A 25,179-nucleotide genomic window follows, 5' to 3' on the forward strand; every position below is an offset into this window, starting at 1 on the left:
CTGCATGTCTGCAGAAATACGGTTTTGGAGATAAATTCATTAGAGGGATAGATACACTATATAGGAATCCTAGGGCACGGGTAATTGTGAATAATTCTATCTCTGATTCCTTTACTTTACATAGGGGAACCCGTCAGGGATGTCCTCTGTCCCCGGCCCTCTTTGCCCTCGCGATAGAAGCATTGGCAATACGCATAAGGTCTTCCACAGATATCAAGGGAATAAGTATTGCGGATCGTGTAGATACCATCGGTCTATATGCTGATGATATGATCATATTTATGGATAAAACAGAAGAAACACTACCGCGAGTAATAACGACTATAGATAATTTTAGCAAATTCTCTGGTCTCTATATCAATTGGGATAAGTCTGCTCTGATGCCTCTGTCTCATGCGCCGATGCCCCGTCTCGAAAATCTCTCGTCACTACCTGTAGTCTCCAATTTCAAATATCTAGGAATACATATGTCTCAATATAGTCAGCTGGACCTACGACTTAATATTTATCCACTATTGGACCTGGCCAAATCTAAATTCATAGCTTGGAGCAAACTCCCTCTCTCCGTTGCAGGTCGCATTAATTTAGTTAAGATGATATTGCTCCCCAAATTTAATTATTGTCTACAACATAGTGCTGTGCCAATACCCAAATCTTTCTTTGCAAACTTAAACTCCCTGACCACGTCCTTTATATGGGGGAAGACTAGACCCAAACTCAAGCTATCTACTCTACAGAGACCGGCAAGGGGGGGAGGGGCAGCCTTACCAGACTTTTATCTATATTATCTTGCTGGGCAGGCTAGGGCGATAAGCAAATGGATGCCTAGCAACTCCCTACCTAATTCAGAAAGCCATATAATCCATTCTGCCCGTATTGACTGTCCACTGGGTTTTTTGGAAATGGAGAAAGTCAGTGCTCCCCGTTTGCTGCCATTGCTTCGACAAGCGAGATTAATATGGAGACAAACTAAAAAAGTTATTAAATATACAGATATAATAGCCGAAATGCCACTGTGGTATAATAGTTATTTTCCAGAATTACTAAATCACCCGTCTACTGAGTTCTGGATCTCATGTGGTGTTCTCTCGGTAGGTAATTTGTATAACCAGGATGTTTTTGTGTCCTTTGAGCAATTGCGGGATACCTGCAATATCCCAAGATCTCAATTCTTCCGTTATTTACAGCTGAGGTCAGCTTTCCAGTCACATATGCGAAATGCAGGTGCAAGTCGAGCAATTTCATCTTTACCCCTTATAGGCATTCTCAAATCACAGGGTCCTCAGGGGCTCATTTCCTCTTTATACACATACCTATTATCCGTGGGAGATGGGCTCACTATTAACACCTTAAAAAAGAAATGGGAGGGACTCCTTCCCGATACACTGGGAGAGGAGTGGGAAGATATTTTGGAATCTCCAACTAAAGTTTCTCCCTCAGTTAACAATAGGATGACCCAGCTATATATTACATATCAGACTTATCTGACTCCGACACGACTTTTTAAAATGGGCCGCCTTCAGACGTCAGACTGCTTACGGTGTCACGCACATGATGCGGATTTTACCCACATGATATGGCGGTGCCCGGTAATCCTTCATTATTGGAAAGAAGTCACGACATTGTTAACGTCTTTATTGTTAATCCCTGTCCCACTTGAACCATTGACTTGCCTATTTGGGGTGTGGGATACAGAGACCTGGGATCACCATACTGGGATTTTCCTTCGAGAAACGCTCTTCTTAGCACGAAAGGTACTGGCATTAAGGTGGATGGGTGGCTCCTCCCCGTCTCTCAGAGCTTGGATTGACCTGGTGAACTCGGTTATCCCATATGAAAGAACACTGTACCATAATAGAGGATGTCCAGGTAAATTCGAAAAAATTTGGGGTAGATGGAACTCATCTCATCATACTCTGTAGTCTGCGTGGATTAGATATATGCACGGGGAGGAGGGCATGGGGTTTGGGGACATCGTTGCAGAGCAAACTTGAATCTGTTTTCTTTTGGCGACTTATTACTAAAGGTTAAAGTTGTTTAAGTTGTATAGTAGGTATTTTGTAGGTATTAGTGATTCAACATGCACAGTCTATTGCCTCTGAACTTTGGATGCGATGATGTTTGTAATCATTTGTATCTGATGGTATGTTTAATAATGATAAATGTAATATGTGCAATGTTTGTCTATTCTGAAATTAATAAACGAATTTAAAAAAAAAAAAAAAAAAATTCCACCATCTAACTAAAGACGTGGAACGTATATCTGCAACTCCTGAGAATCCAACAAGACTGAGAAAATACTGACACAATCTAAGCTGGACAATTAAAAACAAATGAATAGCACTGAATTATCAAGCACACAGCATGTGTGCCACAGAAACAAAACCAGACACTTATCTTTGCTGATTTGGCAGCAAGGCAGGAGGAACCAGACAGAGGTCCAACACCTCCCAACAACCATGGATAATTGGCAAGGACTAACGAATCCTGCACACCTAAATACCTCAGTCAGAACTGCAATCAGCAGATATACCTGACCAGGACTGCAACCCAGGGACAACTGCATTACCACCTACAACCACCGGAGGGAGCCCAGAATTCACAACAGATCAGACCACATATTACCACCACACATTGACCGAATAATAGCACATACGAGGAACAAATACCACCACACCATGACCAGACCACATATTACCACCACATAGTGACCAAATAATAGCACATACAAGGAACAAATACTGCCACACCATGGCCGGACAACATATTACCACCACATTGTGACTGAATAGTACAATACTGATCATTAATAATAAAAAAAAAATACTAGTACAATACTGATCATTAATAATAAAAAAAAAATACTATCACCATAAGTGCCATTATACACAGCAGATCTGTACTTGGTATGCAGTGTCTGTGTACAGGTAATACAGTGGTCACCGGTGCCATTATACACAGGAGCTCTATATATAGTGTCATTGTACAGGTAAAACAGGGATCACCAGTGACATTATACACAGGAGCTCTGTATATAGGGTACAGCAGGGGTGTCAAACTGCATTCCTCAAGGGCCGCAAACAGGTCATGTTTTCAGGATTTCCTTGTATTGCACAGGTGATAATTTAATCACCTGCACAGAATGATTCCAGCACCTTGTTCAATGCTAAGGAAATCCTGAAAACATGACCTGTTTGTTGCTTTTGAGGAATGCAGTTTGACACCCCTGGGATACAGTGTATATGTAATACAGTGATCACTAGTGACATTATACACAGGAGCTCTGTATATACTGTATAGTGTACAGATAATATAGTGATCACCATTGACATTATACACAGGAGCTCTGTATACAGTAAACAGTGTATAGTGTCAGTGTACAGGTAACATAGTGACTCACCAGTGACGTCTCTAGCTGAAGTCCTTCATCTTTGCGTTTCTTTTTAATCCAGCGCAGACCGCCATCACTTCTTTCAGCCAGGACTCGTCTCTGCATAAAATAACACAGTTATCTAGAGCACCGCTTCCAGAGCACATTCCCCACTTTTTCCCTTTCTTCCACACTACACATCTGAATACAGACGTTCACCCACCATTCATATATAATTGGTTATTATGCAACCCACCATTCCAAATATAAATTATAATCCGCCACTGTGCCCCCACTATCTGTACATAGCCATTTTCCCCATCTACTATATAATTGTCTAAGGGTCACTTCCGTCTGTCCTTTTTTCTGTCACGGATATTCATTGGTTGCGGCCTCTGTCTGTCATGGAAATCCAAGTCGCTGATTGGTCGCGGCAAAACAGCCACGACCAATCAGCGACGGGCACAGTCCGGAAGAAAATGGCCGCTCCTTACTCCCCGCAGTCAGTGCCCGCATACTCCCCTCCAGTCACCGCTCACACAGGGTTAATGCCGGCGGTAACGGCCCGCGTTATGCCGCGGGTAACACACTCCGTAACCGCTGCTATTAACCCTGTGCGTCCCCAACTTTTTACTATTGATGCTGCCTATGCGGCATCAATAGTAAAAAAAAAATGTAAAGTTAAGAATAATAAAAAAAAGCAAAAACCTGCTATTCTCACCCTCCGTAGTCCGCCGAGCCGCTCGCGCCTGCCACCATCTTCCGTTCCTGGCGATGCATTGCGAAATTACCCAGAAGACTTAGCGGTCTCGTAATTTCCCAATGCATCCTGGGAACGGAAGATGGCGGCAGCTGCGCGCGTATCGCCGGAGCTTCGGTGGATCCTAGGGGGTGAGTATATAACTATTTTTTATTTTAATTATTTTTTTAACAGGGATATGGTGCCCACACTGCTGTATACTACGTGGGCTGTGTTAGATACCGCGTGGCTGCTATATACTACATAGGCAGTGTTATATACTGCGTGGGCTGTGTGATATACTCCTTGGGCTGTGCTATATATATTAAGTGGCCACTGTTATATACTGTGTGGGCAGTGTTATAAACTACGTGGCTGCTATATACTGCGTGGGCAGTGTTATATACTACGTGGCTGCTATATACTGCGTGGGCTGTGCTATATATTACGTGGCCAGTGTTATATACTGCGTGGCCTGTGTTATATACTACGTTGCCTGTGTTATATACTGCGTGGCTGCTATATACTGCGTGGGCTGTGTTATATAGTACGTGGCTGTGTGATATACTGCGTGGCCACTGTTATATATTGCGTGGCCTGTATTAACGCATTGGGTATTCTACAATATGTATGTATATAGCAGCCACATAGTGTATAGCATAGGCCACGTAGTATTTGTCTGCTATATACAACATGGCTCCTATATACTACGTGGCCTGTGCTATATACTATGTTGCTGCTATATACGTACATAAATAAATATTCTAGAATACCCAATACGTTAGAATCGGGCCACCATCTAGTTTAACATATAAATTAATTAGCACCTGTACTCTTTCCCCCAATTTATTTCCAGTCACTTTATCCTCAACGACCCTACTATGTACCTCCCGCTCTAACCCTTACCCCGATTCATTATAGTTACATGCCCCTTCTGCCTCAATTCATTGTCATGTCTTCTCTCTCTCCCTCTATTCATTATCAACTGCTCTTCCCCACCCTCAAAATTCATTATTTGCTCTCCCCACCTTCAGTACACCATTTGCTCTCCCCACCCGCACCTTCAATTGCTGTCCACCATCCCTCACACTCACTTGATGTGCAGTCCGCATCACTCCCACTTCATCATTTGCAGTCCACTTTACTTCATTATTTAGTCCCCTATCCCCCCTTCACTTCATCTGCAGTCCCCCTTACTTCATCATTTGCAGCCCCTATCATTTCATCATGTGCAGCACCCCCTCAAACACAATTCATCATCTGCAGTCTCCATCACTCCCACATCATTTGCAGTCCCCATCACCCTACTTCATCATTTGCAGTCTCCATCATTTGCAATCCCCATCACCCACACCTCATCATTTCCAGTCCCCATCACCCCTGCATCATTTGCTGTCCACATCATCATTTGCAGTCCCATCATCATTTGCAATCCCCATCACCCCCACATCATCATTTGCAGTGTTCATCACCCCTGCATCATCATTTGCAGTCCACATCACCCCCAAATGATCAGTTACATTCCCCATCACCCCCACATCATCATTTGCAGTCCCCTATCCACCCTTCACTTCATCTGCAGTCCCCCTTACTTCACCATTTGCAGCCCCCTATCATTTCATCATGTGCAGTACCCCCTCAAACACACTTCATCATTTGCAGCCCCCTATCATTTCATCATGTGCAGTACCCCCTCAAACACACTTCATCATTTGCAGCCCCCTATCATTTCATCATGTGCAGTACCCCCTCAAACACACTTCCATCATTTGCAGCCCCCTATCATTTCATCATGTGCAGTACCCCCTCAAGCACACTTCATCATTTGCAGCCCCCTATTATTTCAACATGTGCAGTACCCCCTCAAACACACTTCATCATCTGCAGTCTCACTCCCCCCCCATCCTCTTCCCCCATCTCACCCATTAAAAAAAAAAATACTTATCTCCGTCGTTCCCGGGGCGTGTAGTGTTTTCAGCAATGAAGCAGCAGCTAGAATGTATGGGCTGCCGAGAGAACCTGAAAGGAGCCCATACATTCTAGCACATTCACTATTGAGATTGCTAGAATGTATGGGCTCTAGCCAGGACCTGCAGGGAGCCCATACATTCTAGCTCCCGCCGAGCAGGAGCTGCGCAGCCGACTAGGTAAGACGGCCGTGCACAGCTCCAAAAAGGCTCCCGGGCCTCAGCGCTGACTTGTGCGCCGCAGTGCACAGTATTTTAGTGTACGATGGGGCCCGATCAGTAGCAGCACAACAGTGGAGCCCCGGATCGGCGGGCCCCTCTGTGTACTGCTGCTGACTGGGCCCCATCCAGCAGTAAGGGCAGTAATGCCCTGATGGCTGGCCCTGGTCATAACCATGGATACCCAAGGTCCGGCAATACGTGCACATGAGGAAGGAAACATAGCGAAGCAGAAAATCTACGCTACATTCCTAATTGGAGGTGTATGCTAACATTATTATCATTATAATTACACCTACTACATATTGGGAGAGGATCTTGGAGATGTGAATATGCCTGGGGCGTGTACTTTTGACTCCTATATGACAGTGACCAATCATAAGCAGGCAGCAACATAGTAGTGCAGAAAGGCCTATGATGTCATCAGGATCACATGACCTGAGTCTACAGTTGCTTGCTCCTGGAGTTTGCTGCCTAAATAAGTACCAAGGATACATTACACAGTGCAAATCTGTATATATTACAGAGAGTTACTGGCTCCACATTTCTGTGCTTTTTCATGTACTGTCAGTGCTTAGTTAGGCTGCACACTCCACCTCTTGGGACCTGTTTGCTCAGATCTTGTGACTCCATGTTCTAGCTGGAGAAGTGTACTGTCAGGGAAGAAAGATTTGCTATTAAGGTTGCATGGCCGGCATATTTTGCTCTGAAACCCTTTGTTTCACAGAAAATGTGTTTAAAAGCCAGCCAGGGACCATAACATTCAGTTAACTAGTCCGCAGCTGGACGCCGGTGGATTCTCCTTACTCTGCGCCCCTGGAGTGATCTGTCTGTACACACACATGTAGGGAGAAATCAGTCATTCAAGCGGAATGTGACGTGGAGAAGCCGCTGCCTTGGATTAGTCACCTCGGAAGCATGGGCCTCGGTCAGCTTTAGTATATTTTCTCCTTCGCCACATTCAAGGTAGAACTTATCTGCCTGAAATAACCGCACACGACTGATTTATGCGGCCTGTAGTCTGAGCAGCATGTGAATCGGTTGTTACTGTAAGTTCCCTTTAATTTCTCCTACGCCTCATTGGGGGACACAGGACCATGGGTGTTTATGCTGCTGCCACTAGGAGGACACTAAGTTAACACATAAAGAATAACTCCCCCCCCTGCAGTGTACACCCTCCTGCTGGCTCTAAGTGAACCAGTTCTTGCTTAGTGTCTGTAGGAGGCACTTGGATCTGTTTCAGACCCTACCATTTTTATTTTAATTTTTTATTTTTTTCCTCGGTGGATAGAGCAACGACCCACCGCATATACAGTGAGTACACTGCGGGGGCCGAGGCGCTTGGGGGGTCCCGGTCCCCGGGGTATGGAAGGTCCGCACTTCTAACGGGCTAAGCCCGGGTCCGTGGGTGGTCCGCAACGCTCATTTTTGATGTACGAGCGCTACCTCAGGATGGCGCCGCCACTGGCAGCAGGCCGCAACCGCAAGTTTTTTCAATTTGGTCCCCAGCTTTTCTCATACAGGCCGGAGTCCTTGGCCACGCCCACCGGCAATTATCGCCGCCCATCTTTTCCAGCGCTTCTCGTTCCATGAGAAGCGCTCTCTCAGATCTCGGCAGACATCTTGGAACACCCAGCGCTGATCCTGCAGCGCTTCTCAAGCCTTCCTAATCTCTGGATCCGGGGTCACAACCGATATACAGCTTATACATTGCGGACCTCCCCTGGGGACTCAAGACACAGGACCTGGGTAAGCTGCAGATACATAGCTTAACCCTTCCCCTGCTAGTTAGCGCTCTCCTCAAGGTTACTATGTCTCAATCAAGGCCTCACAAAAAGTCTGGGAAAACCCACACAGTATTTTTTGCTGCATGTACCTCTTGTAAGGTCTCATTACCCCGAGGTCATAATACTGCATTATGCACAGCTTGTGAACTGGCGACTGTTCAGGAACCACCTGTTACTGATACCGAACCTAGTGAGCCTTGTCCCCCTGAGTGGGCTACCTCCCTTACCCGGTCTATGGCTTCCCTGGCAAAAGCGTTAGAATTGTTTTGAGACCCCTCCTCTAACCAGGGCACTCTTACGGACGACGCTTCCGATCCTCAAAACCCCTCGTACTCTAGGGGTCGTACCTTGCCAAGGGGCTCTCGCCCTTCCAGAAAAGGACTCATGCTATGTCCCCAGACCATCACTGGGATTCGGGTTCTGAGAGCTCCATTTCTCGCTCCCTTTCCATTGGGGCTAGCAGAGCACCTGTTTCAGAGGACGATTCTGACACGACCCTAGATCAGGAATTTCATCATGATCAGGAGACTCTCGACTCTCTGATTGAGTCAGTGAATAAGTCTTCGAAACTTGAGGAGGAATCTTTATCTAAGAAGGATCATGCCGTGTCCTTTAAGAGGACCAAGTGAGCTCACAAGGTATTCGATACTCATCCAGAATTTAAGAAAATTGTTGAATCTCACAGGATCCGTCCCGATAAACGATTCACAGGGCAGAAGTCCATGGAATCAAAATATCCCTTCGCCCAGGATCTAAGAAAAGATTGGTCTCAATCTCCCCTGGTAGATCCTTCGGTATCACGCCTGGCTAGTAAATCTATTTTTCCTCTTCGGAGGGCGCCTCTATTAAAAATCCAACCGATCGTCAGATTGACAATATGGCACATTCAGCCTTTGAAGCCTCAGCAGCCGCGCTCTTCCCATCTTTTGCCGCTACGCGGGTGGCTAAGGCTATGACCCACTGGGCTGAGGCCTTGTCCGCAGCGGTGCTGGATATTAACCTCCCCCCCCCCCCCCCCCCCCGAGATAGCAGACCTCACTACTCAGATAGCCAGAGCGGGAGAAAATGCAATCACCATCCAGAGGTCCTTATGGCTCAGGGACTGGCGTGCGGATTCGACTTCCAAAAAGTCATTGACTTCTCTTCCATATCAGGGCGGGGGCGGTCGCCTGTTTGGCGAAAAGCTCGAACAATTAATTTCCGACGCCACTGGAGGGAAGAGTAAATTTCTTCCACAGCAGAGACCCTTTAGGCCATTTCGGAATCATTAACAACAGGCCCGGTCCCGATTTTTTTCGCTTCAACTCAAACTGGTCCTCTACTTCCACATCCTCCGGACCTGGCCGGGCACAACGCAGGGATAGAGGTCCTCAAACCTCTTACAAACCTTCTCCCTCTTGGAGAGGCAGGCCTAGGCAGTCAGGGTCCAGAGAGTCCAGACCGGGCAGGTCTCCCACACAATGACACCCTGCGGTATCTGGAGGACACCCTCAAAGTAAGCAGCCGTCTGCTTTCCTTCAGCGACGCGTGGCTCTCGGTCGTTCACAACGAATGGGTCCGCGACCTAGTGTCCTCCGGATACAAGATAGACTTTCTTTCCCTTCCACCAAATCACTTTTTCCTGTCTTCCCCTCCCAGGGCAAAGGCATCAGAGTTAAGACGGGGTTATTATCCCAGTTCCTCAAAGCGAAAGGTTTCAAGGTTTTTATTCAAACCTGTTCATTGTTCCAAAGAAGGACGGTACAGTACGGCCCATACTCGACCTAAAACTGCTGAACAAATTTGTCAGGGTACGACGGTTCCGGATGGAATCGCTTCGTTCTGTCATCGCCTCCATGGAGAAAGGCGAGTTCCTGGCGTCCATAGACATCCAGGACGCGTACCTCCACATTCCCATTTTACCTTCTCACCAAAGGTTTCTTCGCTTTGCAGTTCAGGAAGATCACTTCCAGTTTGCTGCTCTGCCCTTCGGCCTCGCCACCGCTCCCAGGCCATTCACCAAGGTCATGGCGGCCGCCGTGGCCATCCTTCATACCCGAGGTGTGGTGGTGTTACCGTATCTTGACGATATCCTCATCAAAGGCCTCTCTTTCCACACCTGCAAGGAGGCCGTGACCATCACAATAGATACTCTTTCTCGAAGATAAACTTCAAAAAAATCTTCCCCAGTACCGGCTCAGCGAATTTCCTTTCTAGGAATGATACTGGACTCGTCCCCGGGTCAACAACCAAAGAGCAAGAAGACATTCAAAATAGCAGGGATCACCTTAAGAAATGTCAAATTTTATTATTACACATAAACCCACAACACCAGGAATTTTTTAAAACTTTTAAAAACAATCGGTAAGTATACCATTAATGTAAAAATCAGGAGCACTGGTTAATACAGTCACACTTCCCTCTGCCTCCTTTAAAATCTAACATTTGTGCTTTATTATATTGTGATTGCATGGTACATACCTGCCTTGACTGTATTAACCAGTGCTCCTGATTGTTATATTAATTATATACTTACCGATTGTTTTTAAATGTTTTTAAAAATTCCTGGTGTTGTGGGATTATGTGTAATAATAAAATTTGACATTTCTTAAGGTGATCCCTGCTTTTTTGTATGTCTTCTTGCTCTTTGGTTGTTGATCCTATATACAATACATACTGCAGGAGGATCCCATGGGTATTTTTAAATTTTTTACTTGATGGTGCCCTCCTTGTGTTGAATACTATTTATTGGACTCGTCTCAGGGGTTGGTACTTCTTCCCCTGGAAAAAAAATCTCAGTCTTACAGCGGGAAGCTCAGAAGCTCTCCCAACCTCATACTCTCTTTGTTTCAGTATGAGAGTCCTCGATAGGATGGTAGCAGCTATGGAGGTGGTCCCATTCGCTCAACTACACCTCCGCCCCTTACAACATGCTCTCCTGGCTGTGTGGGACAGGAACCTGTTATCTCTCGATCGTCGTTTCCTTCTTCCCCAGCGAGTCAGACACTCTCTCAGGTGGTGGACTTTGAAGTCCTCCCTGAATCAAGGGAAGTCCTTTCTCCCAGTACATTGGCTAGTTGTGACAACAGATGCCAGTCTTCTGGGCTGGGGAGCGGTGTTCCACCATCACACTGCTCAGGGCCACTGGTCTCTTCATGAATCTCTCCTGCCCATCAACATCCTGGAAATACGGGCAATCAGGTTGGCTCTTATTCAATTCCATCCATTCCTGACAGGTCGTCCCATCAGGATTCAGTCCGACAATGCCACGGCTGTGACATACATCAACCGGTAGGGGGGAACATGCAGCAAAGCAGCCATGTCCGAGGTAGGACACATCCTTTGTTGGGCCGAGGAAAACCGCTCAATGATATCAGCGGTTCACATCCCGGGAGTGGAAAATTGGGAGGCGAATTTCCTCAGCCGCCAAGGTTTCGACTCCGGAGAGTGGCCTCTCCATCCGGAGATCTTCCACCAGATCTGTTGTCGTTGGGGAACCCCGGACGTGGATCTGATGGCCTCATGGCTAAATTCCAAGGTTCCCAAATTCATTGCTCGGTCCCACGATTCGGCAGCGATCGGGGCAGATGCACTCGTTCACTCGTGGCGTCAGTTCCAGCTTCCGTACATATTTCCCCCGCTCCCCTTACTGCTGAGAGTCATCAAGAAGATCAGAGCAGAGGGGATTCCAGTGATCCTCATTGCGCCAGATTGGCCGCGCAGGGCCTGGTACGCTGAACTAGTTCAACTAGTCACCGATGTCCCCTGGCAATTACCGAATCGCACAGACCTGTTTGTCCCAGGTCCCCATTTACCACCAGAACTCCGAGGCCCTGTGTTTGACGGCATGGCCGTTGAGTCCTGGGTCCTGACACAGGCAGGCTTTTCTCAAAATGTCATTTCTACTATGATGAGTGCTAGGAAGCCTACGTCTATGCGTATATATCATCGCACTTGGAAGACCTTCTTCTCATGGTGCCAGGACCGAGGACACTCTCCTCTTGAATTTTCAGTTCCTTCCATCCTCGAATTCCTTCAGTTGGGTTTGGACTTAGGTCTCTCAAAGGGCAAATTTCAGCCTTGTCAGTCCTGTTCCAACCTAAAATTGCCAACAGATTACAGGTGAAGACGTTCCATGGGACCTTAATTTGGTCCTCGGAGACTTGCAGGAGGCTCCCATGACGTTTCCCTGTCTTTTCTGTCATGGAAGGTTGCCTTCCTGGTTGCGGTCACGTCCATCCGACGAGTTTCAGAACTGGCGACCTTGTCTTGCCAAGTTCCTTTCCTCATTTTTCATCAGGATAAGGTGGTTTTGAGAACATCCCCGTCTTTTCTACCAAAAGTTGTCTCATCTTTCCACCTCAATGAAGAGATTGTCTTGCCTTCACTTTGCCCGGCGCCGGTACATCGCACCAAGAAGGCTGTACACACACTGGATTTGGTAAGAGCTATTAGGAGATATGTTTCGAGAACGGCGTCTTTCCGCAGGTCAGATGCCCTGTTTGTGCTCTCAGAAGGGCCAAGGAAAGGTCTACCCGCTTCCAAGGCTACGATAGCTAAGTGGATTCGTTTAGCTATCCTGGAGTCCTACCGAGTTAGAGGTCACTCCGTCCCAGCAGGGATTAAGGCTCATTCTACTCGGTCAGTGGGTGCGTCTTGGGCCATCCGGCACCAGGCGTCGGCAGCACAAGTCTGCAGGGCTGTGACCTGGTCCAGCCTGCATACGTTTACGAAACATTACCATGTCCATTCTCAGGCCTCAGCAGATGTGTCCGTCGGCAGAAGAATTTTGCAGGTGGCAGTACCGCATCTGTAACTTGTGGGTACAAGGAGCAATTGCAGTGGATTGTTTCCCACCCAGGGACTGCTTTAGGACGTCCCATGGTCCTGTGTCCCCCAAAGAGGCGTAGGAGAAATAGGGATTTTTGTGTACTCACCGTAAAATCCTTTTCTCCGAGCCAATCTTTGGGGGAATACAGCACCCACCCTGTTAGCCTATTGGCTTTAGTTTTTTTTTTTTCTGTGTTGACCTTGTTTTGAAATAGTTCATTCTTGTTAATTGTTAAGCTCCTACTGCTTTGTTACCGAACTGGTTCAATTAGAGCCAGCAGGAGGGCGTATACTGCACGGGAGGAGTTATTCTTTATGTGTTAACTTAGTGTCCTCCTAGTGGCGGCAGCATAACACCCATGGTCCTGTGTCCCCCAATGATTGGCTCGGAGAAAAGGATTTTACGGTGAGTACACAAAAATCCCTATTTCTCATCAGTGTCACTCTAGCTTATAAGAAGGGTCTCTATTTTGCCGTCTCCTACTTCTGCTTTGGTTTGACAGACCCCATTATAAATCAATAGGGTCCATTATCTGATGGATCTGCTTCTACAACAAACCAAAGACTAAGTGAGATTCTTTCCAAACTTTTAGGAAGACGACGACCTCATGGACGACCTTGATGAAGAGTCTGATGGCTGCTTACTGGATTCAGAATTGACCGAGAGTAAACTGCGTCTGGTCCTGTCCAATGGTGCAAATGTGAGGTTGGTGAATTTTACTTTTCCTGATAATCCTATGAAGTTTCAATGTAAAAGGAATGGTGAGATATGGGAGTCACTTATAGAACCACTTTTCTGTGTAGACGACGCAGCTCCATCAGCTGAGAGGCCATGTTGTGAGCTGTAGTTACTGGATAATTCCTAATCTAATTTTACAAGGTCTTTTGTCACCCTGCTCATCGTAATTTGTCATTATTTTTTATTCTAGTGGTAAAAAGATCCGCGTAGGAGCAGGCAGTAGGCGTCACGGAACTACCCTAAAAACCCCTAAAAGTGAATCTCTGGATCCAGAACTTTTGCCCAGTGACCCTTTCTTCATGGACTCTGAAGATGACCTTCAAATTGATGAGACACCTCGTAAAGAGAGGAAGTTGCCTCCTCAGAAAAGAAAGCTTCATAGTGTGTACCCAATGCCTACCTCAGACTGCTAGATCATTATTATTAGAGTACCATTTATTCGATGGCGCTCTACTATGAAAAGTGATATACATAACAAAAACAAGTAAAATAATCTTGGAACAAAATGAGTTAGCGCCTGGTACAGGAGGCGAGAGGACCCTGCCTGCGAGGGCTCACAGTAAATGAGCAAAGTAATTTCTTGGCTCCCACCATCCCAGAGGACAGTCCAGTCCAATCCATGGGCAATATCTAGAAAGGAGACCGTTTATACTAAGCCTGTACAAATCCTTTATTTTTATTTTTTGCAGAGTTCCCTCGAAAACTACCAAGAGCAAAGCCATGTTCAGACCCCAATCGGGTCCGGGAGCCTGGGGAGCTGGAGTTTGACGTAGAGGTAAATGAGCTACTGCTTGGCATTGGAAACGCGTTGTGTGTAATATTCTTAGTCTGGAACTGTGTTCATGTACTAGGAGGATTACACCACAGACGAGGAGATGGGAGACGCTGACGGAGACCAACTTGGCGCTAGCAGCGGAGGAATATTGGACCTTCTGAAGGCCAGTCGACAAGTCGGAGGCCCAGACTACTCCGAGATCGAGTAAGGCGAATGTATTCTGCTGCCATTTAATTCTAGTTACCTATAATTACATGCTGCCATGTAAAAGAGTATTCCCATTTTCTCCTTCGCCTCATTGGTGGACACAGACCATGGGTGTATGCTGCTTGCCACTCAGAGTCAAGAGTTCTTGCTTAGGCTACTTTCACACTAGCGTTTTTTTTAATATGTCGCAATGCGTCGTTTAGGGGAAAAAACGCATCCTGCAACTCTATGGGGCGTTTTTGCCCCATAGAGTTACATTACCGACGCATTGCGACGTATTGACACACGTCGCAACCGTCTTGCGACGGTTGTGGCGGACCGCCGGGAGCAAAAAAACGTTAAATGTAACGTTTTTTGCAGCCGACGGACCGCTTTTACGACCGCGCATGCGCGGCCGGAACTCCGCCCCCACTTCCCCGCACCTCACAATGGGGCAGCGGATGCGCCGGAGAAATGCATCCGCTGCACCCGTTGTGCAGCACAACAAAAGCTAGCGTCGGAATCTCGGCCCGACGCAATGCGACGGGCCGAATCCGACGCTAGTGTGAAAGTAGCCTTAGTGTCCATAGGAGGCACACGGATTGGTCTGCTATACAAACCAAAAACTCTTTATTTTAATTTTCACATTTTTACAATTGTTCACATTTTTTATTTTATTTTTTTACAACGGACGAAGGGGCGACGGATCCTTTCAAGGCTCCAATCTCCCCAAACCATCAACAGGCGAGCACGGAGAGTGTCGCCTCTCCGTATCCTCTTCTGCGACATGGAATGCCACACCTGAGCTGATTCTTAGGGGCGACGGGTCCCTTCAAGGCCACGGATCTCCCCACAACTTGAACAGACGAGCACATGGAGTGTCGCCTCTACGTATCCTCTTCCGCAGCTAGGCCTATTGCCCTGTCCCATCCTAGATGATTAACCCTTTCGATGTACAGAGGCCCACCTCATGGTATCCGAGCAGCCCCCCCGCTGCACCACCACTGTTAAAGTGGATAGTACAAGGAGTCGGACAGTCCCGCTTCACCTCCCTTCTAAAGGGATGGTGGATTGAGGGTTTCCCCCTTATCCCTGCACCGTCCAAACCAGCAGCAGCACAGGAGGATCTGCAGCAAGCTGCCTTACCTGCCACCGGGCAGCTTCTCCGGGTAAGTGCTGGGGCTGGAGGGCTCCTTTCAGGTGGTCTGGGGGCAGCGCTGGTTAAGGGGGACCCATTTTCACTGCAGTGGCGTGCATTCGACCCCCTCCTGCATCGGCGCCGGCTGGTGCCGCAAATTTAGTCCCCGGCTTCGGCCCTGTACTAGGCCGCAACCCCTATCTCCGCCCATGCGATGATGCAATGCAGAGGCCCCACCCACCAGTCCTGGCACTTCTCGTACAGAACGAGAAGCGCATCTGAGATCTCGGGGGCCATCTTTCTCCCCCCAGACCACCTCAGGACACACTAACTGCCATCAGGACCGGCAGCAAGTGTTCTCAGCATAGGGGCCATGAAGGAGGAGCGGGGACATGGACCTGGGTAAGGGAGCGCTGCATTATACATCCTCCTCCCTGCTGTATCCCCCTTTTCTCAGCAGTATCTTTTCTCGGCAGCCCCTAATATGATAGGGCCACATAGAAGGGTACATCATGTTCCAGCCTAAGGCATCTAAAAAGTCTAACAAGACTATGGCTATATTCTTTACTTCATGGTCCTCCTGTCAATCTGCATTTCCTAAGGCTCAGAGTTCGCCTATCTGCAATGCCTGTGACCCCAACTGCGCTCAGGAGCCCTCTGCCGCCACCAAGCCCCGTGTACCTAGGTCCCCTGAGTGGGCTTTGACACTGTCTCAATCTATGGCTTCTCTGGCCAAAGCGATTGAATCCCTCTGTGATCCTTCGGGGACCTCAAACTTCTAAACAAGTTGTCAAGGTCCATCATTTCCGCATGGAATCTCTGTGTTCAGTTATCACTTCCCTGGAAGAAGGGGAATTCTTAGCCTCAATCGACATCCGAGACATTTACTTGCACATTCCAATTTTTCCCCCTCACCAGAGATTCCTGCGCTTCGCCATTTGCGAACAGCATTTCCAATTCACGGCCCTGCCCTTCGGCCTTGCTACTGCCCCCACAGTGTTCACAAAGGTCATGGCGGCCGTCATGTCCTTCCTGCACTCTCGGGGCGTGATTGTTCTGCCCTATATGGACGACCTGTTGATCAAAGGCCCCTCCTTCCACGACTGCATGGAGTCCGTTCGCATTACTTGCGATAACCTTTCTTGCCTGGGCTGGCTGATAAACGTAAGCAAATCCTCTCCAGCCCCAGTCCAGCAGATCTCCTTTCTAGGAATGTCCCTGGACTCATCTCGGGGTTGGTAATTCTCCCTCCAGACAAAGTCTTAGCCCTTCAACAAGGAGACCGAGCGCTTTGTCAGTCTACCCCTCACTCCATCCGGTTTGCAATGAGGGTACTAGGAAAGATTGAGCTGTCCCCTTTGTGCAACCGCACCTTCGTCCCCTTCAACATGCCCTTCTGGCAGCTTGGGACAGAAACCTTTTCTCCCTCTACCGAAAGTGCCGCTTATCCCTGCAGGTCAAACAGACACTCAGGCGGTGTACATTGAACTCTTCCCTCAACGGGGGAAAATCCTTTCTTCCCGTTCAATGGCTAGTGGTGACTGCCGATGTCTTTTGCTGCTCAGGGCCGCTGGTCAGTTCATGAATCGAAGCTACCGATCAACGTTCTGGAGATCTGTGCTATTCGGCTGGCCCTGCAGCACTTCCATCATCTTCTGGCAGGTCACCCCATCCATATACAATCAGACAATGCCACAGCTGTTGCATACATCAATCATCAGGGGGGTACCCGCAGCAGGACTGCCATGTCCGAGGTAACTCACATCTTTTGATGGGCAGAGAACAACCACTCAGTGATCTCAGCGGTACACATTCCTGGAGTGGAAAACTGGACGGCGGACTTCCTCAGCCGTCAGCGTCTCACTTCGGGGGAGTGGGAGCTCCATCTGGAAGTCTTCTCCCAGATATGTCTTCGCTGGGGAATCCCAGATGTGGACCTCATGGTGTCCAGACTGAATGCCAAGGTTCCCCAGTTTATAGCGAGGTCTCGAGATTCAAGAGCCATCGGTGTCGACGCTCTGGTTCTTTCATGGCGCCAAGTCTGCCTTCTGTACATTTTTCCTCCTCTACCGTTACTCCCCAGAGTAATCAGGAAAATCAAGGCGGAAGGAGTACCAGTGATCCTGGTTGCCCCCGATTGGCCTCACCGCTCGTGGTTCGCAGAGTTGGTACGCCTCGTCGCCAACATACCCTGGAGACTGCTGGATCGGCCAGATCTGCTCTCCCAGGTCCCCATCTACCACCAGAACTCAGGGGCCCTGTGTTTTACAGCGTGGCCGTTGAATCCTGTGTCTTAACCCAGGCAGGGTTTTCTCAACAGGTAATTTCCACCATGGTTAGTGCCTGTAAATCCTCATCGGTACGCATTTAACATCGTACTTGGAAGCTATTTTTTTTGCTTGGTGCAAGGATCGTGGCCTTTTTCCTCTCGTCTTTTCGGTTCACACCATTTTAGACTTCCTACAGGTCGGTATGGACTCCGAGCTGGCACTCAGCTCTCTCAAGGGCCAAATCTTCCCTCTATAGGTCTTATTTCAGAGACGCATCTCGTCAAAACTCCAGGTTAAGACTTTTCTTCAGGGGGTGTCACGTGTCGCTCCTCCCTATCGCATGCCTTTAGAGCAGCGGTCCCCAACCTTTTTGACATAGAGAGCCACATTCAGCACTGAGAGAGGGTCGCAAGCCACATTCTGCTCTGAGGGGGTCACAAGCAACATCCTGCTCCTGTCTCCCTCAACATAGTGTCAACCAAAGCCCCCATTACGAGTATAATGATAACCGAAGCTTTTCCACAGAAATCACTCCAAAGCAGTGCATTGAGATCCAAGGGTTACCAAAATGCTCCAATTCAATCTTTCTCCCATCAAGGACTCCCAACACACTATCGCATTCAGGTTCAAGAACCGGCTCTAACAGTTAATATCCCCCATACCTAAAACATCTCTAAACCTCTAAAACCAGTATACAGGTCCTTCTCAAAAAATTAGCATATAGTGTTAAATTTCATTATTTACCATAATGTAATGATTACAATTAAACTTTCATATATTATAGATTCATTATCCACCAACTGAAATTTGTCAGGTCTTTTATTGTTTTAATACTGATGATTTTGGCATACAACTCCTGATAACCCCAAAAACCTGTCTCAATAAATTAGCATATCAAGAAAAGGTTCTCTAAACGACCTATTACCCTAATCTTCTGAATCAACTAATTAACTCTAAACACATGCAAAAGATACCTGAGGCTTTTATAAACTCCCTGCCTGGTTCATTACTCAAAACCCCCATCATGGGTAAGACTAGCGACCTGACAGATGTCAAGAAGGCCATCATTGACACCCTCAAGCAAGAGGGTAAGACCCAGAAAGAAATTTCTCAACAAATAGGCTGTTCCCAGAGTGCTGTATCAAGGCACCTCAATGGTAAGTCTGTTGGAAGGAAACAATGTGGCAGAAAACGCTGTACAACGAGAAGAGGAGACCGGACCCTGAGGAAGATTGTGGAGAAGGACGGATTCCAGACCTTGGGGAACCTGAGGAAGCAGTGGACTGAGTCTGGTGTGGAAACATCCAGAGCCACCGTGCACAGGCGTGTGCAGGAAATGGGCTACAGGTGCCGCATTCCCCAGGTAAAGCCACTTTTGAACCATAAACAGCGGCAGAGGCGCCTGACCTGGGCTACAGAGAAGCAGCACTGGACTGTTGCTAAGTGGTCCCAAGTACTTTTTTCTGATGAAAGCAAATTTTGCATGTCATTCGGAAATCAAGGTGTCAGAGTCTGGAGGAAGACTGGGGAGAAGGAAATGCCAAAATGCCTGAAGTCCAGTGTCAAGTACCCACAGTCAGTGATGGTGTGGGGTGCCATGTCAGCTGCTGGTGTTGGTCCACTGTGTTTCATCAAGGGCAGAGTCAATGCAGCTAACTATCAGGAGATTTTGGAGCACTTCATGCTTCCATCGGCTGAAATGCTTTATGGAGATGAAGATTTCATTTTTCAGCACGACCTGGCACCTGCTCACAGTGCCAAAACCACTGGTAAATGGTTTACTGACCATGGTATTACTGTGCTCAATTGGCCTGCCAACTCTCCTGACCTGAACCCCATAGAGAATCTGTGGGATATTGTGAAGAGAAAGTTGAGAGACGCAAGACCCAACACTCTGGATGAGCTTAAGGCCGCTATTGAAGCATCCTGGGCCTCCATAACATCTCAGCAGTGTCACAGGCTGATTGCCTCCATGCCACGCCGCATTGAAGCAGTCATTTCTGCCAAAGGATTCCCGACCAAGTATTGAGTGCATAACTGAACATTATTATTTGATGGTTTTTTTGTTTGTTATTAAAAAACACTTTTATTTGATTGGATGGGTGAAATATGCTAATTTATTGAGACAGGTTTTTTGAGTTATCAGGAGTTGTATGCCAAAATCATCAGTATTAAAACAATAAAAGACCTGACAAATTTCAGTTGGTGGATAATGAATCTATAATATATGAAAGTTTAATTGTAATCATTACATTATGGTAAATAATGAAATTTAACACTATATGCTAATTTTTTGAGAAGGACCTGTATGTGCATTCAGATCTGCTCTTCTGTGCAGGGTTACTCAAAAAAAGGATTTTACGTTGAGTACACAAAAATCCCTGTTACTCCTTTGCCTCATTGGGGGACACAGACCATGGGACGTCCCAAAGCAGTCCCTGGGTGGGAAAACAACACAAAGAATTAGGCTACATGCAACAACTGCCTAGATGTGCGCCATCACTGCCTGCAGAATTCTTCTACCCAGACTCGCATCTTCTGAAGTTTGAGAGTGAATATTATAGTGCTTTGCGAAGGTATGTAAACTGGACCAAGTCGCAGCTTTACAGCCCAGCTCCACCGTTGCCTGATGCTGAATGGCCCAAGAAGCCCCCACCGCCCGAGTGGAGTGTGTCCTGATCCCCACTGGGATGGGCTGACCTCTGGCTCGGCATGACTCCTGAATGGTGGAACGAATCCACCTGGCTATCGTGGCCTTAGAAGCAGCAAGACCCTTCATGTGACCTTTCGGGAGAACAAACAGGGCATCTGTTCTTCTGAAGGATGCGGTCCATGAGACGTACCTTTGCAGAGCTCTGACTAGCTTCAGAGTGTGGAGAGCGCTTTCAATTTTGTGATCGCCACAAGGAAGGCAACCTTCCGGGACAGAAAGACCAGCGAAATGTCCTGAAGCGGTTCAAAGGGCAGTTCCTGAAGGGCACTTAGCACCAAATTGAAGTCCCAAGGCTCTAAAGCAGGGGTCCCCAACCTATAGCTCGGGAGCCACATGTGGCTCGCGGTCCCATGAATTGTGGCTCACGACTGTCTGCCAGCTTGGGTCATTAGTTCCAGGTCTAGCAAACAGGCATGAGGAGCACATGAGTGGCTCGGAGAAAAGGATTTTACGGAGAGTACACAAAAATCCCTGTTTCATATTAGGAATATGCCATAAAATTGTGATTAGGGGTTTGGGACCCTCTCTTCAATCTTTAGCCTACTCGGTGGCGCCACCCACCGTGCATGAAAATGTAACACAACTACATTCAATTGAATAGCGCTATTCTGCCGTCTCCTACAAAACTGAGAGGTGACGGGTTACACTGTCCATACAAAGATGTCATACTCTGGTATTAATACATGAAAAAGATCAAGGGGATCAATATTCAATAGATCAATGAGTTAATCGTCCTCAGGAAAACAATTTACTAATATCAAAAAGATCAATCCGAGGACATCAGAAAAGTCAATAATTCTGAGGAAATCATTAGTTTGTTTATTGAAGACCAGACATACAGTAAAAAAAAGCCAACGTTTCGGCCACAACTGGCCTTTATCAAGGCAAAGATCTGTATGGTGGTATAAGGAGGAAAACTCATAAATATGGAGCGCGGGATCCTAGATACAGCCGCAGTGTGAAGGGTGTGCGCACCTTTCTATGGTGAGCAAACCCCTTTTAAAGCTGGCAGATATACATAGACCAACTCAGAACATATCATAGACATGTAATCCCCCTCCCTATAATAATAGCTAGTAGTGATCCTGTTTTGTTTTGTTTTTTTTTCCCCCCCTTAATGCACAGTGAAGCTCCTGCATCTCCGAGCACCCAGGAAGCAATCCAGGGCATGCTCTGCATGGCAAATCTGCAAGCCTCCTCCTCCTGTACACCCTCCAGTCTGCAGGCTTGGTGGGCCGCGGGACAGGAGGGTGGGGCTACAGGAAGTATACCTCAAGGTGGCGGAAAAGCTGCAGGGAGTAACAAGGCGGGTAGCAATGGTACCAGCGGAGGAACAGGAAACAGTAAAGTTATACTCCGGCCGGGGAAAAGGCCAGTAAGACGACCAGCACATCGCAGCATGGACAGCGAGGAGGATGACGACAGTACGGATGAGCAGGAAACCTTGGGGGCATGTTTCAAAGACTCTGAATATAGTAAGTGCACATTTGTTATACACACAAGTCATCATGTAATTTATGGTCGGTGCTGTCCACGGTTGCATACAGTACATTTTTATCGATGTTCTTCCTACAGTTTATCCTTCTCTGGAGTCAGATGATGACGACCCAGCCCTGAGGTCACGTCCCAAGAAAAAGAAACAAACGGACGATGCCCCTTGGAACCCAAAAGGTATTTGTGTGATTGCGACAGGTCTGGTTATGGTTGCTTATGTGCAGCAGTTTTCTTGTGGTCCAGAGATATACAGGCATTGAAGGCAAAAAAAAAATTACGTAAAAGGAGAGTGGGCATGGTAACAGTTCATACGCCTTACAGCTGTCACCTGTTTGCTACAAACATTCATTCGGTAGGATAGCGAGAAGTAAGGCATAATTCAGACATCATTGATTTTTCTTGTACTCAAAAACTGACCCGTTTCCACCAGTGGTTTGGATCAGATTCTTAGTTTCTTATATCCATTTCAGTTTTATCTTTTTTTTGTATAAGATGTTTTTTCAAGATTCTCCCATCAAACATGAAAAGTTGTGGCGCGTGGCTATGTAGCAGAGGAGAGAGGACTCACCCAGAGAGAGCTCCTGGAATCCTGAGCTCATCCTGCCATTAAGACCCCTTTTTAGTAAGTTATACCTGCCGGTATCAGAACCCTTGGACCTTGGGAGGCTTGTGACCTCTGCGGAAGGGTGCTGCGAGGTTCCGGGACATCAGGAGTCAAGGAGACCTGGACGGACAGCGGGATCCACATGTGGTGGAGGCCATTTTCTAAAGCGTGTGCTCCGACGGGACGTGGCGCCAACCTCTATCAGCGGCGGGACTCTCCCCTTGGGCTCCGGTGTCTCCCGACACCTGCGGTTGAATGCTGTGGAACTCTGGTGCACCGGGAGTTGGAAGACCTGGGCGGGCGGCGGCGCCTACGTGGGACAGCGGCCATTTTTAAAGCGCGCGCCCTGACAGGAGGAGAAGCAACGCTACTTGCTATCCTTGCGGTGATGCTCAGGAGGTGAGCATACATCCTGAGACAATAAAGGGACGTGTGGTGTGTGCTCTGGAAGATTGGGCCCTGCGCTCCCCTATTAGATAGGCACTCACCTGCCAACGCCATTACTTTGGAGGGATTAACCCCCTCCCTTCTGTGAGTCAGCTCTGATGCACAGAGCCCTGGTGAAGACTTAAGGTACCGTCACACTAGACGATATCGCTAGCGATCCGTGACGTTGCAGCGTCCTCGCTAGCGATATCGTCCAGTGTGTCAGGCAGCAGCGATCAGGCCCCTGCTGTGCTGTCGCTGGTCGGGGAAGAAAGTCCAGAACTTTATTTCGTCGCTGGACTCCCCACAGACATCGCTGAATCGGCGTGTGTGACACCGATTCAGCGATGTCTTCACTGGTAACCAGGGTAAACATCGGGTAACTAAGCGCAGGGCCGCGCTTAGTAACCCGATGTTTACCCTGGTTACCATCCTAAAAGTAAAAAAAACAAACACTACATACTTACCTACAGCCGTCTGTCCTCCAGCGCTGTGCTCTGCACTCCTCCTGTACTGGCTGTGAGCGTCGGTCAGCCGGAAAGCAGAGCGGTGACGTCACCGCTCTGCTTTCCGGCCGCTGTGCTCACACAGACAGTACAGGAGGAGAGCAGAGCACAGCGCTGGAGGACAGACGGCTGTAGGTAAGTATGTAGCGTTTGTTTTTTTTACTTTTAGGATGGTAACCAGGGTAAACATCGGGTTACTAAGCGCGGCCCTGCGCTTAGTTACCCGATGTTTACCCTGGTTACCGGGGACCTCGGGATCGTTGGTCGCTGGAGAGCTGTCTGTGTGACAGCTCTCCAGCGACCAAACGGCGACGCTGCAGCGATCCGGATCGTTGTCGGTATCGCTGCAGCGTCGCTAAGTGTGACGGTACCTTTAAAGCTGCTACATTTACAATTCTGAACATCCCATTTATTCAGAGTCACTTTAAGATATAAACTCTGCATTTAACCCTGCTGTGTCCGTGACTGGAATGTGGATTCTTCACAAATACAATTGTAATCATTTTGTGGTACCTTGTTGCTGTTAGCCATGCACCATTCCAAGGGAGCAGGAGCTGCTGACAAATTAAAAAGGTATGCCAGGGATGATCCCCCTGATAGTGTACGAACTCTTAGAAATAACCCCTCACTGGCCCAGCGTAAAAACCACCTCTCTAATAGTAATGAGGAGGGTGAACAAAACGAATTGACTCTTAAACAGGCATCTGTGCAATTAATGCAGGCTATATCCCTAACTAGATCATCTCTTACTGAAAAAATAGAGGATGTACACACTGAGGTGGGTCGTCTGCGGCATGATATGCAGGCCATGAGGGGGCACATTACCGAGGTGGAAACAAGAGTGTCCCATATAGACGATACCATCACTCCCATGGAGGCTAAACTGACGAAAGTGGCTGGCTCTATAAACGCCTGGAAACAAAAGGCAGACGATTTGGAGAACAAACTACGCCGAAATAATATCCGAATTATTGGCCTGCCGGAACGTTCAGAGGGTCAGCAATCTGAGCAATTTCTGGAAGACTGGCTCAGGGCCTCTCTGGGGGATGAATTTTCCTCAACATTCTCGGTGGAGAGGGCCCACAGGGTCCCTAAAAGACCTCTCCTCCCTGGAACTCCACCTCGACATTTTCTGGCACGTCTCCTAACTGTAAGGATAGAGATGCTATTCTTCGTTTGGCACGGCAAAAAGTCCCTATCAAATTCAACAATGCTACAATTTTGATTTTTCCGGACTTTTCAATGGAGCTCCAAAAACAGCGGGCACGGTTTATGGAAATCAAGAAGCAACTTAGAGACAAAAATGTCATCTACTCTATGCTTTATCCAGCTCGACTCAACCATGAAGGTTCTTCCATATTCTTTACAGACCCAGTGGAAGTAACTGAATGGTTACGGTCCCACAAGGTGTCTAATGCAAAAGAATCCTAATATACT

General features: G+C 47.6%; 1 protein-coding gene across 1 annotated transcript in view; it reads left to right on the plus strand.

The window, feature by feature from the left end:
* The window catches only part of PHF8 (PHD finger protein 8), a 92,689-nt gene that overhangs the window by 46,040 nt on the left and 21,470 nt on the right, over positions 1–25,179 (plus strand). Inside the window, exons 14-19 of the mRNA XM_069748204.1 lie at positions 13,485–13,597; positions 13,821–14,011; positions 14,320–14,405; positions 14,482–14,609; positions 21,838–22,187; positions 22,288–22,383. Coding sequence (XP_069604305.1) covers positions 13,485–13,597; positions 13,821–14,011; positions 14,320–14,405; positions 14,482–14,609; positions 21,838–22,187; positions 22,288–22,383 — 964 coding nt within the window. The remainder of the gene's footprint in view (positions 1–13,484; positions 13,598–13,820; positions 14,012–14,319; positions 14,406–14,481; positions 14,610–21,837; positions 22,188–22,287; positions 22,384–25,179) is intronic.

This window comes from Ranitomeya imitator, chromosome 2 (assembly GCF_032444005.1).
Source record: "Ranitomeya imitator isolate aRanImi1 chromosome 2, aRanImi1.pri, whole genome shotgun sequence".
Taxonomy (NCBI): Eukaryota; Metazoa; Chordata; class Amphibia; order Anura; family Dendrobatidae; genus Ranitomeya; species Ranitomeya imitator.